Source organism: Heterodontus francisci, chromosome 25, assembly GCF_036365525.1.
Source record: "Heterodontus francisci isolate sHetFra1 chromosome 25, sHetFra1.hap1, whole genome shotgun sequence".
In the NCBI taxonomy this organism is placed as follows: Eukaryota; Metazoa; Chordata; class Chondrichthyes; order Heterodontiformes; family Heterodontidae; genus Heterodontus; species Heterodontus francisci.
The window spans coordinates 31234257-31253227 of NC_090395.1; the positions used below are offsets into that span (position 1 = coordinate 31234257).

The following is an 18971-nucleotide window of genomic DNA, read 5'->3' on the forward strand; positions in this document are numbered from 1 at the left end:
CCACCACCTTCTCAAATGCAATTTAGGTTGAGCAATAAATCCTGGCGTTGATAGTGTTACCCGTATCCTAGAAAATGAAAAAATAATTGGTTTGTAGTGAAATTATGATTGTAACGTGCCTTATCTTAATTTTCCGGACAGTGAAAAAATTAATTCATGTTTTTTTGTTGGAGTTCCGGGAGAGATTGCAAGCAGGTGAAGCTTTTGTTAAAAGGGGATACATGTGACTCCTGAGACAGCTATCTTATTGTCATGGATAGAGCTTTCTCTCCCTATCTCTGACTTGCGTCTGGATATTATTCTGTCCTCTCTCTGTGTTAGTGATTGATGTTCAGTACATGCAATATCCTGTTTCCCTGAGGTGGTGAAGTGGCTCTGGTTTTTATCTTGCAACATACTACAAGATTCCAGTAATGCCTCATAGAATTGTAATACCACTGCACATTGTACAGCCAATGATTAGGCTGGGAAGGAAAGCTGTACTTTAATTAATTCATGGGGATGGTTATGTTCACCTTCACTGCCTAAGGGGGTGATCTAGCAGAATGAATCGCCCGCCTGCTTTAGTTCATACCCAGTTTCCACCCTATCAAAATTAACATGATGTTAATCTCTCCCTATGTTTCTGAGTTTCCCTTTTCTCTCTTCCTTTTTTCTATTACCCTCTCCCTTCATTCCAGCCCATTCTCCATTCTCTCCGCTCCGCTCTGCTGAAATTTCTGTTTCGAAGAATTGCAGCTTTGAATATGAAACGATAGCCAGTTTTGCTCGGAGGCTGCAGGTCACAGCGGCGGCACTGGAAGTGGGTGATGCTTACGCATGAGTGCCATGTGGCCGGCCGACCAATTAACTGAGGGGAGGTGCGGGGCTCATCCAATTAAAGAGTGGAGGCAGGCAACAAGGCATCGATGGCAGTGTCAGCTGAGTCAAAGGCACGTGCTGGTGCCATATTTAAATGGGCGCCAGCCCTGTATGCACTGCTGCCTTGTTTGAAGCACTTGCCTGACCAGCAGTGCAGAAGACTCTGAAGGAGTGGATTGGGAGCCTGCTGCAACCACCATGCCGTTAGGCATGGCGGGAGATTCTCTTCCCAAGGGACAGGAAGAAGACTATCCTGCCTGACCAAGCAAGCCTCAACGGAGATTACAGAGGAGGTCAGCAGTCGTGGGATCACCCCCCGAACATTGGTGCAGTGCCGCAAATGGGTTAATGACCTCATTCGCTCTGCCAAGCTGAGGTCCTCTACACCTGACTGCCAGGATCAGTCTAGTGGCGCACATAATCACTGGCCCTCTTGAACATGGCATTGGTCACCTCCCTGGTGCATTGATGGGCCCCAGCCTGTGTGCTCCCATGCATGTCCCCAGTGGATCCCTGCAAAGACACAGAGTGTTGAGAGCCACAGTGATCTTCAAGGCCACCGGCGTTGTATGTCCACCAAACCCACTGGGTCTCAGCTCGTCCTGAAGCACTGCGTGCAAATCAGTGACAGTCTTCCTGGAGAACCTGAGTCTATTCTGATACTGCTGCTCGGTTATCTGGAGATAGTTGAGCCTTGTACAGTAGATGCTTTTTGAGGGATAGACACTGGTTCATGCATGAGGCTGCTGGCGAGCCCTCTATGCCTTTATCCAGCATGCCCATCAGGTGGCTGGCTCTCTTACTGCTCGGGCAGTTCCTGCTGTGTCCCCACCGGTGCCTGGTCCTCTGTCCCTCTGCACTGCTCCTCCTCCTCGGGTGGGGGGTGGGCGGAAGCGGTGGGGGGCATGAAACCTCTCCCAAGACCTTTCCCTGGCAAGTCCCATGGGAGCAAGTACCACTGCCCCTCTGTCACCCTTGCAGCATGCCCTCCCCCATTGGTGCTGCCACTTTCACCCCCCCCCCCACTGTTGGTACTGCCATGTTCACCGCGCCCACCAACCATCCCCCACCCCACCCCTAGCTGTTGTCCAGCAATGGCTCTGTTTTCCATCCTACTTTCCACCACACATTGGCTCTAGGTATGGCTGGCTGGCAGAGGCAGCACCAACTCTTGCCTCCATGCTACCTCCTTTAACCAGGCAGGTTAATGATTCCCGTGCGCCGCTCAAATTTTTCTAAAAGCACTGCAGAATTTGAGATAATTGCCATTTAAACTACCTTAATTGATGTCCCGCCACTTTGTGGTGAGAATTCCGCCCTTCATAGTTTCCATTGCACGTAAAATGCAGATGTGACTTCGACATTGGACTTCTGGGGACATTTTATGCTCCCCCGCCCCTGCCGCTGACTCCGCTCTCAGTGGCCCAGCAAAATTCCAGCCGATGTTTCCTTGAGGATGACAGGAAATTTCAGTCCGTCTCCTCCCTCCTGCTCACTGTTACTTTCCCTCTTTCTCATTCTGCTTCTGTCTTTTTCTGTGCTCATTACTTTTCCTCTCTGTATTTTTTCTCACGTGTAACTGAAGACCTGCTTTTGCTGCTTAGTCTGTTACTCTGGTGATCTCCATCCTTTATCCTACAGCAAGCTGCTGATAAGTGCACTGAAGGAGACGCTCCTCTGCTTCCCCTGGACTCCTGAACAACTGGACTGTGTGCTATATAAAATGCTCTTCCAGTCCCACTATGTTGATAGTGGGGCGTTTAGCGATGGTATGTGGCTTGGAGGGGAACTTGCAGGTGGTGGTGTTCCCATGCAACTGCTGCCCTTGTCCTTCTCGGTGGTAGAGGTCGTGGGTTTGGAAGGTGCTGTCGAAGGAGTCTTGGTGAGTTGCTACAGTGCATCTTGTAGATGGTACACACTGCTGCCACTGTACATTGGTGGTGGAGGGAGTGAATGTTTGTGGATGGGGTACCAATCAAGTAGGCTGCTTTGTCTGGATGGTGTTGAGCTTCTTGAGTGTTGTTGGAGCTGCAGATGGTACACACTGCTGCAACTGTGTGTCGGTGGTGAAGGGAGTGAATGTTGAAGGTGGTGGATGGGGTGTGAATCAAGCAGGCTGCTTTGTCCCGGATGGTGTCAAGCTTCCTGAGTGTTTTTTAAAATAATTTGTTCATGTGGAACGTGGGCATTGCTGGCTAGGCCTGCATATATTGCCCATCCCTAATTGCCCTTGGAGTCACACTCATCCAAGCAAGTATTCCATCGCACTCCTGACTTGTGACTTGTAGATTGTGGACAGGCTTTGGGGAGTCAGGTGAGTTACTCGCTGCAGAATTCCCAGCATCTGACCTGCTCTTGTAGCCACAGTATTTATGTGGCTGGTTCAGTTCAGTTCCAGGTCAATGGTAACCCCCAGGATGTTGATAGTGGGGCGTTTAGCGATGTTAATGCCATTGAACGTCAAGGAGCGATGATTAGATTCTCTTTTGTTGGCGATGTTCATTACTTAGCACTTGAGTGGTGCAAATGTTACTTGCCACTTCGCAGCCCAAGCTGCATTTCTGCACGGGCTGTTTCAGTATCTGAGGAGTCGTGAATGGTGCTGAACATTGTGCAATCATCAGCGAACATCCCCACTTCTGACCTTATGATGGAAGGAAGGTCATTGATGAAGCAGCTGAAGATGGTTAGGCCTAGGACACTCCCCCTGAGGAGCTTTTTTTTATTTGTTTGTGGGATGTGGGCATCGTTGACTAGGCCAGCATTTATTGCCCATCTTGAATTGCCCTTGAACTGAGTGGCTTGCTAGGTCATTTCAAAGGTCACTTAAGAGTCAACCACATTGCTGTGGGTTTTGGAGTCACATGTAGGCCAGACCAGGTAAGGATGGCAGATTTCCTTCCCTACATGGCATTCGTGAACCAGATGAGTTTTTACAACAATCGACAATGGTTTCATGGTCATCATTAGACTAGCTTTCAATTCCAGATTTATTAATTGAATTCAAGTTTCACCATCTGCCATGGTGGGATTCAAATCCATGCCCCCCAGAGCATTAGCTTGGGATCTGGATTGTCCAGTGACATTACCACTATGCCACCCCCTCCCCTACAGTAATGTCCTGGAACTGAGATGATTGGTCTCCAACAACCACAAACACCTTCCTTTGTGCCAGGTATGACTGCAACCAGCAGAGAGTTTTCCCCCTGATTCCTATTGACTCCAGTTTTGCTAGGGCTCCTTGATGCCACACTCAGTCAAATGCTGCCTTGATATCAAGGGCAATCACTCTCACCTCACCTCTTGAGTTCAGTTCTTTTGTTCATGTTTGGACCAAGGCTGCAATGAGGTCAGGAGCAGAGTGGCCCCAGTGGAACCTAAACCAAACTAATGGCCTGTTAAGCTCCTTGGGGAGATTGTTAATAGGCTGGGGAGGGCCAGAAGAGAATCTTCAAAGAGGACAGTGGAAGGAGTGAACAGGCCAATGGAGTGATTTGCTATTGGGAGCAATGTGGTTAGACTTTGTTTGATGTGAATAATTATTCAAAGAAATCGGAAAGAAGTGTGATTGAAGCATAATGCTGGCTGCTGGCTCTCTGATCTGCTGCCTGCAGCATTCTGCAAGACAAAGGTGAGCCCTCTCATGACTGCCATCTGCCTTTCAACATTGCAGTCTGGAGCCACCTCTCGCCTCTGTACCGATCTTGGCACTGCTGACAGTGCGTCACTTGACCCCAGCCCAGTTAGATTAATTACATTTGAAGGTAGTGTTGCATCAGTCACACTGACACGGGCGGGGGTGGGCCCTGGAAATTACAATCACATGCCTTCTGATCTGCATCCAAAGACAAACAATAAATTACAGACTTTAGTTCAAGGAAACAAAAATTAAAATCTCAACTCTTAGGCCATGAAATGCATTTCCATGGAGCCCAGCACTTCGTGTACCATTTTGCCGCCACATGGGTGCTAGCCATGCCAGATACCATTTTAGGGAGCGTCTGCGGCAAGTATGCAGAGTAAGCAGATCGTGATGTCTTGATACCAGCGCTGCCATTTCGGAGCTCAATGTTCCATCTAATGTCGTCTCTTAAGTACATAAAGCTGAACATGCATTCAGTTCCTACCTCAATCTCAGTAAGGAACAGTGGGCAGAACTGTAACTGCCAAGGGTGGGGGATGTGGGGGGTTCAGGGGCAGGTACAGGGAGTTAAAGCCACGAAAAGTGGTGTCAAGCCACAAGACCAAAATGATCCTCTTCATTTCGGGTTTAACCCAGGCAGGTTTGCAAGTGAGCGGGAACCACCCCCCACCGCACCCCCTGCCCCCGACCCGACCCCCGCCCCTCCCCCCGCCGCCACTCCCCCCACTGCCGTGAAACTGAAGAGCTGCAGCCATGCCTAGGTGAGAGGCTTCTGCTCACAGCTCTTCTTCTAAGAATGTGCTCTTACTACTTGACAGGTGATTGCCAACTTCTTGGAAGTCAGTTCACCTGTCTTGGACTTGATTCACTGTCAGGTGCACTTCCCTGCTGTCAACCTTCACTGAACAACATGGGAGCAGCTTATGCTTGCACATCTGATGAGGAACAAGAGGAGCAGCACCAGCAACACTGGGAGGACTAACAAGGCAAGGGATGGTAGGACCCTAGGAAGTACAGAGGGTCAGAGGGACCTTGGTATACTTGTTCATAGATCACGGAAGGCAGCAGCACTGGTAGATAATGTGGTTAGGAAGGCATATGGGATACTTGCCTTTATTAGCTGAGGCATAGAATATAAGAGCAGGAAGGTTATGATGGAGCTGTATAAAATGCTGGTTAGGCCACAGCTGGAGTACTGAATACAGTTCTGGCCACCACACTATAGGGAGGACGTGATTGCACTGGAGGGGGTGCAAAGGCGATTCACCAGGATGTTGTCTGGGCTGGAGCATTTCAGCTATGAAAAGAGACTGGATAGGCTGGGGTTGTTTTCCTTGGAGCAGAGAAGGCTGAGGGGGGACCTGATTGAGATGTACAAGATTGTGAGGGGCATTGATAGGATAGATAGGAAGAAACCTTTTCCCTTAGCGGAGGGATCAATGACCAGGGAGCATAGATTTAAGGTAAGGAAGTTTAGAGGGGAGTTGAGGAAAAAAAATTTCACCCAGAGCGTGGTTGGAAGCTGGACCACACTGAAAAGGTGGTAGAGGCAGGGACCCTCACAACATTTAAGAAGTATTTAAATGAGCACTTGAAACCCCATAGCATACAAGGCTATGGGCCAAGTGTGGGAAAACGGGATTAGATTGGATGGGTGCTTGATGGTCAGTGCAGATGCGTTGGGCCGAAGGGCCTGTTTCTGTGCTGTATAACTGTATGGCTCTATGACTCTAACACCAACAGCACCAGCTGCCTTTTCCTCACCCGCATGCTGCTCCACAGGACAGGGGGAATAGACACAGAGATCCATCTCAAAGGAGGCGAGACCCTCAGCACAGGAGTTGGAATTTTACGTTTGGCCGGAGGTCCCACCCACCTACCAAAAAGTTGGTGCGAACCCTCCTCCATTGGGCCTGGAAAACATTCAGTGACCTTAATTGGCCTCGGGTGGGACTTCCACCCCTCCGAGGCAAAAAGTCCCACCTCTAAGGGCTGCCAGCCAATCAGTGGGCTGGCAGCTCTCAGTCCTAGCATCACTACTGGGAGCGGTGGCCACTGCTGGGACTGCACCCAGCGAGAGCAGCAATGGCCAAGGCCCTGGAATTAAGGTAAGTGTGTGGGCCCTGGCTTCTGAAAGTGTTATGCCACTCACCATTCCAGCTTTGAGGGATCACACTCCTGCTGCCTACTTCCTCTTCCGTTTCCATTAATGTCTGTTTGGTTTTAGAGGCTGGCCTCTTCCTCTTGTCCTTGGGAAAAATTACCTCACTTCAGTCCCTCAGATCCCGCAGCAGGACCTCCAGGTAAAAGTCCGAGGTCCTGGGGTAGCCTTTCCAAGGCTGCTTTCCATTCCTGTGGTTGCTGAAGCTTTAGGAATCAAAGTACAGTTCAGCCATTCTGACCCCTGCCAGAGTCCCTTTAACTAGAAATCCTTTGTTTGCCACATCATTGCGCTCACTCTGCGTGATTGACTGGGAAGCGGGATGCTAATGTCATGGCTGAGTTAAAGAGCCACAGCAAAGCCCGCTTCAATTACAAACAGGTTTCTGGCCTGCTAGCAGCCTCCCTGCTGTGTACATGTCTGTTATGTTAAAATTATGCCCAGTATGTCAGACGTTTCTGCTTCATTATGGAGTCCCTCACTGAGATCTGCCACCTGCTGCAGCCGCGACTGCAGCCTCAGAGACGGCATTGTCAGTGGCTGTGCAGGTGACTGCGGTCATGAACTTTTATGTGTCTCACTGTCTCCAGGCTGGAGCAGGTTATATTTGCAACATCTCGCAGTTGGCTGTCCACTGAGGCTCGGTATTCAGCTGAATACATTTCATTCCCCCTTTGCATTAAACAGGTGGAGCGAGCATGTGGCTTCGCGTGGATTACAGGCTTCCCCGTGGTTCAGGGTGAAAATGACAGCACGCACATGCTTTGTGGGCTTTGCAACTTAAACACTTTGAAATATACCGCCACTGAAAGAGGTTCCACTCCCTCAAGAAGAAACGGGCGTACGACCATACTCAATGTATCATGCAGGTCAATGCCCAGTATCCTGACAACAGTCATAATGCCTTCAACCTGCGCAATCTGCTGTGCCATCTCAATTGGAGCCACCACAACAAACCAGGCTGCTGGGTGAGAATTGGTAGCCTTTGACAACATGGCTCCTGACTCTACTGCACAACATGCATAAAACAAAAGCCATGTTGCCACAAAAAATGGGATATAGCAGGGCATTCGTGTGCTTAAACAACACTTCCACTGCCTGGGCCACTCCCGAGGAGCCTCACCAGAGTGCTTGTCACATCATGGTGCTCTGCTGCATGCAGCACTGCCTTGCTATCATGAGGTTACAGCCTTTGCAACCAGGTATATGACAATAGGAGGCAGAGAAAGAGGTGAAGGAAGAGTAGAAGGAGAAGAAGACAACCCCTTTCTATTCGAGCTCATCTGACTGTGGTAAAAGTAAACACAACCCCAAAGCCCTATTCACCAACAGTCCCCCACGTTACCTTCCCTCTCTCACTGAACACTACAACATCCACTTGGCCAACACAAAATAAATATTACAAACCAATATTATGAATCAAATCATGCAATATTTCATACAAACATCAACTAATCTCTCTTGTGCATTCCCTTTTTGCCATCTTCTATGTGTCTTTGCCTGTCCTAATGTTCCTAGGCAGTGCTACCCCAATGGCTGCAGCAAGGCTGGTGAAATGCTGCTGATTTTCAGTAGGGGAGATCGCAGATGACCTTGGAGGATAAACTTGAGCAACTTTGGGCATAGAAGGCCCAGTTTCAGACTGAACACCTTGACATGGGTGGCAATAGTCTGGGCTGGCTGACGGGCAATAGCAAGGGCACAGATGGCAGGACAAGTGCTGTCTTCCTGAGAGAGGACAGCAGATTTGTGCTCCACAGAGCTACTTCTACTCCTCTGAGTGGTGCCTCAGCTATCCTAGCAATGTGTTGGAAGACAGTTTGTTGGACTGCTGTTGCAGTCTGGAACTCCCTTTGAATACAGGTATCTGCAGCTATGATGGCAGCAGTTTGAACCTCCACTGCATCCCCCACACTTTGTGTGGCCTCTGCTTGTGCTGCAGTGGAAGCTGAGGCATCGGCCATCAGATGCTGCATCATGAGTCCGCAAATATCCTCATGCAGTTGGCCACCAGTTCCACGCTGGAGAGGATGGGCTCCATGTTCTGCTCAGAATTATGTGCTAAGTTGCAGCCAAACTACTCCATGCTCCTTAACAATGACCAGAGGTTTTCTGGCAGGCCTGCAAATGCACCGTTTTATTGTGCATACCTGTCAGCCTTCTACTGCAGCCCACCTCATTGAAATCCTCTGCAGCAGAAGTCATGTCTGACCTCGCCCTCCAGCAAGCTGGCACCTGTGTTACCCTTGCCTTGGCTCCAGGTCACTCATGCCTGATGCCTCGCCACATGCAGATCCCACCTCAAAGCTATCCTCTATATGCGCAATGCCAGTATCTGAGCTGGTGGCTGCGAGTGTGAGGGCAAGTAACAATGTTTCTTCTTCATCGCGGTCTTGCTGCTCTTGCAATTCTTTCTCTCCCACCACTGCCTGACCAGGTTATAGTCCTTGAGTATCTGAAAGGAGAAAGTCACAGGGGTAGGGGTGTAGTGCAGGGAGGGGAGAGGTGCATGCTTACAACATCCACATGCTTGTATTTAATTAGGCTGCAGCAGTGCTGCAAGGGTGAGGTAAATGTTAGGTATGAGTTGTGAATGATAGAGACTGTTGACAGTTGAGTGATCAGGGTGTGGTGCATTGAGCAGTGCCTAAGGCTAATCATGCAGTTGGTAGGATATGGCATTTGAAGATTCATTCACTGACCTTGACCACTTGTGTGAGGTCATTGAACTTCTTGCGGCACTGCATGCAGTTCCTCAGGGCTAGACTCCAGGCACTGAACACCACAGCTATTTGGTCCCACTGCCTTCGTAAAAGTTTGTCTGGAGAGCCTCCTGGGCCTCCTGGCCCCCTGGAGATAGATGACATCTCTCCTGCTCTCTACCTCCTGCAGTACGGTATCATGAAATCCAGCTTTCTGCCATGTTGTGCCATTATTAAGCATTCCCCAGGTCACTTTTAGAATGACCTTCCAGCCAAAGAGGTGCAGACTTGCCTTAAGTAGCACTGACTAGCTTGGACGTGTAATAAAAACAGAACATGCTGGAAATACTCAGCAGGTCAGGCAGCATCTGTGGAGAAAGAAGCAGAGTTAACGTTTCAGGTCAGTGACCCTTCATCAGAGCTTGAACTTGTGCTGGCCTCTCACGATGTTGCATCTCCTGCTGAGGCATGCAGCCCCTCAACAGCATTCTTCGCACTGGTTGCACACTGCAATCATTTAAGTGAGCAGGCAGTACAAAGTTTATGAGCTGCTTGCATCAGAAGCAATGGGCATGGGTTAATCATGCATCACGATCTCCACTCCCATTTTCGGGAGTTATCCAATTCCGTGGCCTTTGACTCCAAGCAACTCTGGGCAATTTCCATTTTCCTGGACCAGTCATTTGTTTTAATCACCAATTTTAATCACTCCAATATTGGCATCCATGCCTTCAGCTGCCAAAGCCTTAATCTCTGGAATTCCCTTCCTAAACCTTTCCGCCTCTCTATCTCTCTTTCCTCCTTTAAGACATTTCCTAAATTGAAGTCTTATCTGCCTGTTAATGTGAGTGTTAAAGATTCCATAGCACTATTACACGAAAGGCAAAGGGGGGAATCATATGCTCTTCCCTGAGGTAGGTTTGGAGGTGGGGAGAGCACATAATCAGGTGAGACGATGGCGGAGAGGAACACCGCCACTTTCCTGCTTGCCCCAAAATTAAGGCAAAGGCGGGAAAGCCTATGAACATCCTTCCTGTCTGCCGCCAATTAATGCCCAATTAAGGGCCTCATCCTGCCACTGCCACAATTTGCCGTGCAGCGGGTGGCCCAGTCGCCGCTCGGGAAGCACGGCACGAAAAACCGTGTGGGCTGCTTGCTAGCTCTGGGGTGGTGGGGGGCCCTTGTTAAAAGGCACATAATGCCTGAACGAGGGACCCGGCATCAGGACGGGTGGTTCACTGAGAGACACGCCCCTTCCCTTGCTACTGACCCCCTACACCCTCCTCCCCCTACACCCCACCTCGCGACCCATCCCACCCTGCCCTACCTGCGGCCTGGGTCCAGCGCCGCTCCTGAGCCTTGGGTAGGTGCTCCACCGGCAGCAATCACTGCCTCCGTGGTGGCATTGATCAGTTAAGGAACTGCCAGCCTCTGACAGGTCGGCAGCTCTCAGAGGGTGGGACTTGTGTCACCAGGGCCTTTGATCCTGTGAAAGACCAGCTGCTGTGTAGTTAAGAGCCTAATTGGCACTAGATTCGGTGAGCGTCCCACAGAAGAGGTGACGCAGGGTTTTCAGCATCAATCTTACTGGACGTCAAGACCCCTATCGCCTGGATAAAATTCCTGGTTCCGGGTCAACATGCCTCTTCAACTGACAGAAGCAATAAAATAAACAACTGGTCAGCCATCTCAAGAGAAGCTGGGATTGTTGGCTTGAGAGCAGTGAAGTTTAAGAGTAAATTTAATAGAGGTGTTCAAAATTATGAAGGGTTTTGATAGAGTCCACTGGGAGAAACTGTTTCCACTGGCAGGAGTTTTGCTAACAAGAGGACACTGATTTCAATTAATTTCTGCCACGAGTTGTTCCAGTCTGGAATGCACTGTCTGAAAGAGTGGTAGAAACAGTAATATCTAGAAGGAAATTGGATAAATACTTGAAAAGGAAAAATTGCAGGGCTGAGGGGAAAAGCAGGCGAGTAGGACTAATTGGATAACTCTTTCAAAGAGCCAGCAAAGACATGATGGGCAGAATGACCTCCTTCTGTGCTGTATGATTCTATGATTGTATCCCACTTATTGTTTACAGGATTCCTGGCACCTGAAGTGCTGTAACCTGCAGGTTCTGGAAGGTGGGATTATAATGGGTGGCTAGTTCTTTCAGCCAGCACAGACATGATGGGCTGAATGGCCTCTTTCTGTGCTGTAACTTTTCTATGATTGTATGGTTCTGCGATTCCTGCTTGCAAAATTGCTGGTGCTTTTGCCAACATAATTACTTAAGTACTTCAAATATTATTCTATGTGAAATATTGAAATATTTCAGACTTCATAAGGTGTCTCTCTCATTCTAGATTGCACATCAAATGTGTAAACTGTTTAGACAATAGACACTACGATATGGACATAAAATAAATGACAGGCAGGAAAAGGCCAGCATGTTCATCAATCTCATTAATCACACACAGCATCTTGACTAAACACGCCCTCCACCCCCACTCCCCAACCCATGTAATCTCCTAGAAGAGGGGAAGATCAGAGATTATCCTAGGACCAATAAGGGAGAAAAAAAAACTTTGATAAATTCCTCTCTGACCCCCTCAGTCCAGAAGATCACAAGGACCATTTGTTATCTGATTGTCCACTTACTTTCTGCGTACGACAATCTCTGTCCCAATCAGGAACTGGTCCCACTTCCTCTTGAAAGCAGAGTCCGCATCTACCACACCAGATGGTTCCCCCGACATTGGAGGTCGTGGTGGGGGGGCCCCCGAAAAATGTCTCCGGGAGAGACCTGCCATGGGCCTCGACACCGGGAAGGCCCGGCCCAATATTGCCAGAGGCAGCGAGGCCTCATGGCAGCCCCCCGCCACTTGGCCACATGAGGCCAATCTAAATATGTAAATTTATTAAAATAAATGAATTAAATACTTACCCACTCCTGCTGTCCATCCCGCTCTGATTTTGTAGCCAGTGGCCGGCACTCCCCCACCTTTGAATCGCCGTTCAGAGATCCGATGTGGGACACTGGTGGGGAGGGGGGAGCAGGTAAATATTTCAGTGTGTGACGGGAGGAGCGGGGTCAAACTAATATGATTGGTAAAGGGGATGGTGGAAAGGGTTAAAGATAAAAGTTTGTGAACTTTGTGAGCGGGAAAGTCAGGTGCACATGGTAAGTATTTTGGTGGGGGAGAGGGCACAGAATGAAGTGTATGGTTATTGGGCATGGGGAGAGGGGCTACAAACATTTATTTAATGTTTTCAATTTAATTTACAATGCTTTTATCTTTAAATATGTAAATGAGTTGGAAGGGCTTGAAGCCCTTTATAAATGGCGTTGGTACCTGTGCAATGGTGCCTGATGCCATTGCCGGAAACGGACCACGCGTCATCGGGGGGCACGGTCCGCCCCAGCCACGTAAATGAGCGGCTCCGCAGAGTAAAGCCCGTGCGTGCGGGCCACCATTTCCTTTACAGCCGCCGCCGACTACCGCGGCAGCAGCATAAAATTCAACCCCCAGTCTATTTGTGTAGTTTAAAAATAAATCTCTAACAAGAGGCGAGTGTAGTATATTGCTCGGAAACATAGTTCACCTGATATAATGAAGATTTATTCACACCTGCAGGCTCCAACTTTTTTTTTACAAGCCCACCAGAAAACCTTGACTCTGTCCAATGTTTAGAAATCACTGTCCCCAATGTCGGCACCTGTCAGCACTGAAACTGACAGCATGGTTTTTAAAAAAACTGTCCAACCACAACGCTGCTCTGCTGAGCGTTCCTGTTCTCTGCAACTGTCAGAGAGAGACAGAGGGAGAGTGAGAAGAGAGAGAGAGAGGGGGGGAGGAACAAAGAAAGAGGGGAGGAACAGAGAGAACAAGGGGAGGAACAGAGAGAAAGAGGGGAGGAACAGAGAGAAAAAGGGGAGGAACAGAGAGGAGGGGCGGGGGGGACAGAGAGAGAGGGGGGGACAGAGAGAGAGACAGGGGGGGACAGAGAAGGAAGGGCGGGGGGGGACAGAGAGAGAGGGGGGGACAGAGACAGAGGGGGGGGACAGAGAGAGGGGGGGACAGAGAGAGAGAGGGGGGACAGAGAGAGGGGGGGACAGAGAGAGGGGGGGACAGAGAGAGAGAGGGGGGGACAGACAGAGAGAAGGGGGGACAGACAGAGAGAGAGGGGGGGACAGAGAGAGAGGGGGGAGACAGAGAGAGAGAGAGGGGACAGAGAGAGAGGGGGGACAGAGAGAGAGGGGGGGAGACAGAGAGAGAGGGGGGAGACAGAGAGAGAGGGGAGGACAGAGAAAGAGAGGGGGGGACAGAGAGAGGGGGGGACGCAGAAAGAGATGGGGACAGAGAGAGAGAGAGAGAGGGGGTGAACAGTGAGAGGGGGAAACACAGGGAGAGAGAGAGACATAGAGAGACAGCCACACAAAGAGAGAGAGAGAGAGGCGGGACAGAGCGCGATTAAGATCACTCCTGACAGATAGACATCTATCCAGAATACTCCGCATTGCTACAAGTGTACGGGAAAACATTGACTATTTGTGCAAGCAAAAAAATGCCAGGTATCTCACTAAATCAGTGTCCAACATAGTGAAGAGAAAGTAAACCAACAAATTAATCTTCTCATTTAAAGCTTCTTCACAAAAATGCACATTTACTGTTGTTTTGATTAATAGATAAATTTTTAATGCCTTTATCTTTCCGAAATTGTCTCACCGGCCCCCTATGTAAGACAAAAATTGTAATGTGGCTCCCCCCACACGGAAAGGTTGGACAACCCAGGTTTATATCTTACACAAGCTGGACTCCTAGGAAACACTGAATTGTCTGGTTAATACTCTATTAAATCAGGTAAATTTGATAATAAAACACAACACCATAAATACAGATCATCCAACTACTGATTAGCTCACATATCAAGGATTCCTCAGGAAGTCGCAAGCATGGCATCTTGACTGCTTATGCTAGCCACAGCAAGGCTAGAGCAAAGTCTGCAAGGAGCTCCAGTATCTTTTAATTACATAGGAGAAATGTGGGCACAATATGTCATCACATTCAGTGTGTATGCTCTTGATACATATTGTGCTCAGGTTGGCTCCTATCATTTGTTACGCAAGCCCATTAAAATCTCTGGTTGTTTAAGCTCTGGACATTCTACACATGAGCACTCAGTAGTTCTCTGTAGCTTTCAATGTCTTATCTCTTCCCAGTACATCCATAGCACAACCCCGAGTCATTCCCAGGCTACTCCCCTACATTCTCCTTGACTGATTTACTATATACCTATGATATTTTTTTGTCTCTTCATGGACAGTTATGAGGTAATGTCTCCTGTACTCCAAGCCTGACATTGTACAACTATTACAAAATGAATGTTTAAAATGTGATGTTATGTTTTAAATTGGGAAGAGCTTAATATTGCTGTTCTACCTGATGCACCTAAACTTCCAGAGGATGCTATTTATCTCTGGGTTTTACATTAAATGTTTCTTCTGAGTGCCACTCTGTTGAAATAAATTAGTTCAGAATACCACTCGCAACTTCATTCCACCAAGAATTTGGCAAAGACATTTTCTGTGCTCCTGCTTTGTGAATTTTTTTCGACTGAAATCATTTTTTTTTAAAGCAAAACACAAAAAAATCCTTTATGAAATCCATTTTGATTTGTTATTACAGTTTGCCAAGCTTATTTGAAGAGTCACAAATTGATTTCTCCCTGACAGGAGAAAAATCTGACCCATTTTGAACACCGCTGGCATGAAAATGTTGCATGGTTCTTGGGTGACTTCTCAACTGAGAATTGAAAGTCTATTCTTACTGTCAAAAAATGATAAAGCTTTGTTACAAGGCAGGCCAGCAGTGTTTTAAAAGCAAGCCTATCATGGAAGCTCCATCTATAATGGGAGCCTCTCCGCCCCTCCTTCCTGGTGGATAACGGAGAGTGGCAGAGAATTGAGAAACTCCAGTTTTTGTTCGTATTTTCACGATGTATAATTAGGCAATGGGATTAAGACCCATAGAGAATGCAAAACAAAAATAAAATCTGTAGTTTTGTTCACCAAAAAAGGATATAAAGTACAAATAATAAAAAATATGATCAACAATTCTTTATTCCACAAACGATCTGGCAGCTAATGAGGACAGCCGATAATGATTATATACTTGATGTAGGTTGCACTGGGCCCATCAGGGTCCTTTTAGGCACAACTCTCAGTTTTAGAATTCACATTTATTTAAACCAATACTTTGTGAAAATTTAGTACATTTCTTTAGCTAGGATTTTGTGATCAAATTCTGTGATGATTATTAAAGAGGATGGTGAATAGCAATGAATATCGAAAATGTGTCTCCCAGTTTGAACCTGCGCAAACAGCATCCCATAAATGCTCTCAGAATGTCCTACTGCAACAATGTGTTGGCTAGCTGGATCTCTGATGACAGGTATTAGCAGGTGGTTGCTAATATCCTCCCACCGAGCCAGTATTTGGAGAACACACAGGAGCTCTCCTTATGTTTTGGCTGGAATTTTTGTCTCAAATAATGCCATCAAAATTAACTGTCTGTTCACGTTGTGTCTGTTCGTGGGATATTTCTAGGTGTAAAATGGCTGCCACACTTTTCTATATAACATTCCCTGCACTTCAGCAGTAATTAATTGTGTATGACATGTTTAAGATGTTTTGATGTGGTAGGGTGCTATATAAATCAAAGAGTCGACAGAGAGACAGAAAAGCTGGCATGTCTTACTGCACATTTGATCCCTCTTAATAAAGGTTATGAAGTTCAGCCACTTGTTATGGCATGACCACTCAAGACAAAGCACCCAATCAAAATATATGATTCTGATTGCAGTGGGAGCAATGCACTTTCAATTCAGTCCCATCACTCCACAGATCGCATAACATCTTTAAGCTTTTCCAAATCAAAGAAAGCCGCAGCCGAATTGAAAAATCTATTAACCCTCAAAAGAGGCGAACTAAACCTTTAGGCATCAACAAATGAACTGTTTATTAGAAAAAAAATTAAAATATCTTAAACACCACTAAGATAAAACAATATTTAAAATTCTAACAATAAAGTTCTTTCAGATTTACACTTCCTGATGAACAGTCCTTTGATTCAAAGTCCACTTGCAAACATCCAGGGTCCAATGAGGTAAGGAAAACAGTTCTTCATTGATAGGCCATTCAGTTCAATATTTGAAGCTTCAAACTCTTCTTTCTGGTGATGACCACAGCAGATCAACAATTCGCAACCACTTTCAAAAGAATCAATCTGGCTTAACTTTTAGAATTTTGAGAGGTATAAAACAATAGCAGCTTAAATTCACTTCCTTCAGTTTAAAATTGACAGAGATCTCTCTTATTTCCTTCAGTTCATGCTGGCCCAGCTGTGTCTGTCTCAACTGTCTCTGCAAAAGCCAAATTTTCAAAAGTCAATCACAACATTGTATATTCTATTCTTGGTCTCGGTTGCCTTGGATACAAGCATTCAAAGATGCACCTTTACTTCTGAAGCTTGCTGCCTTAAAGACGTACTGCATATTTCCCGATAAACAACAGGATCATAACACTTAACGACATCTCAGATTACAATTACCGAAATATTATTGTTAAACAATTTCCTATTTGCTCTCATGAGACTGAAGGGAAAACCCATTCAATGCAAAAAAGCACTATTGTAGCTCAGTGAAATAACTTAGATTTATACATAGTGCCTTTAACATAGTAAAATAGCCCAAGGCACTTCACAGGAGCATTATCGAACAAAATTTGATACTGAGCCATGTTTAGAGACATTATAACAGGTAACCAAAAGTTGAAGGCCAGGTGAAGGCATGGCCGCCAGTGGTGGAATGATGAAAATAGAGGATGCACAAGAGGCCAGAATTAACCGATTGCAGAGACAACAAAAGGGTCATAGAATTGGAGCTGGTTACAATGATAGGGAGGGAATTGAAAACAAAGATGAGAATTTTAAAATTGAGGTGTTATCACACTGGGAGCCAATGTAGGTCAGCAAACCCAGAGTTCAGAGATTAGTGAAACCTTCAGCTGGCAATAGACTGTGTGACAGTATCAACCTGTTGTGGGGGTGTTTCAGTGCGTAATGCATATTACATTCCAAACATCCAGTTCTCAGTCTTACAGTCCAAATCAAAACGTCTAAAAGTATGCAACAAAGTTGTCACTGTCATTCATTTTAGCTGTTCATGTTGGCTCAGTGGTAACACTGTGGTCTCCGAATCAGAAGTTTGTGGGTTCAAGTTCCATTCCAGATACCAGAGTACATAATCCAGGCTGACACTGAGGGAGTGCTGTACTGTCAGAGAAACCGTCTTTCAGATGAGATGTTACACTGTCATTGAGCTATCCCCTCTCGGGTAGGCATAAAAGATCCTATGGTGTTATTTCAAAAAAAAAGCAGGGAGGTTCTCCCCAATGTCCTGGCCAATGTTTATCCATCAAACAACATCGGTTAAATAGATGATCTGTTATTATTACATTGTAGTTTGTAGGATCTTGCTATGTACAAATTGGCTGCTGCTTTTCTTACAATATAACAGTAACTGCACTTCAAAAGTACTTCATTGGCATAAAACGCTTTGGGTCATGAAAGTGAGATTCCTTCTTTTTCTTCTGAAGACCTATTTCCCAAACCACTGAGTGCGCATATCAATTTAATTTTCTTTTAATTCTTTTCTCTAGGCACAGCTCTTTTAAAAGACACTTGCCAAGGCAGATGCACGTATCGAGCGTTGACTTCAGCACAGACTCCTTACCGCACAAAGAACAAGCTACGAGTATCGGGCGGATCAAACCAGAGCTCTACAAACAGAAATCTGTGGATTCAGAAGACACAAAGAAGGAAGGCGGGAAAACCTGTGGGAAAATCAATTTCATGTTAAAATACGACTATGAGAACGAAATGTTGATTGTTACAATCCTCAAGGCTTTTGACCTGCCTGCGAAAGACTTTTGTGGAAGCTCGGACCCCTATGTAAAAATCTACCTTCTCCCTGATCGGAAAAGGAAGTTCCAGACCCGAGTGCACAGAAAGACACTCAATCCTACATTCGATGAAAGCTTCCAATTTCCTGTATCATATGATGAACTCACCAACAGGAAGCTACACTTAAGTGTGTATGACTTTGACAGGTTTTCTAGACATGATATGATTGGAGAGGTGATTTTAGAGAACCTGTTTGAGATCTCAGATCTCTCCAGGGATACCTCCATCTGGAAGGATATTCAATACGCAACAACTGTGAGTATTTGGGTCTCTTTTTCTATGCTAGTTTCAGCATGCATGAAGAATTTGCCTCGACTTGGCTCGGTTGCTGGTACACTTGCCTCCAGGTCAGGAAGTTATGAGCTGTAACCCCACTCCAGGATTTGAGCACACGAACTAGGCTGGCATTTGCGTACACTACCTGCAGTATCAGATGTGGTCCCTCAGATGCAATTCTCCCTGATGACTCTCCCTGATTTCTTACCTATTGAAGTCATCCCACAATTTTGAACTGAATTTGAACCCAGGCCCTAGAGGTGAAAGGTCTAAACCACTTCCTCACTCCATTCTCAGAATAGTTACTCTTACTATAA

General features: G+C 46.7%; 1 protein-coding gene across 1 annotated transcript in view; it reads left to right on the plus strand.

Annotated features, from left to right (window-relative positions):
* The window catches only part of LOC137384071 (synaptotagmin-6-like), a 324396-nt gene that overhangs the window by 167400 nt on the left and 138025 nt on the right, over positions 1-18971 (plus strand). Inside the window, exon 6 of the mRNA XM_068057646.1 lies at positions 18075-18633. Within this exon, the coding sequence (XP_067913747.1) occupies positions 18075-18633 (559 nt within the window). The remainder of the gene's footprint in view (positions 1-18074; positions 18634-18971) is intronic.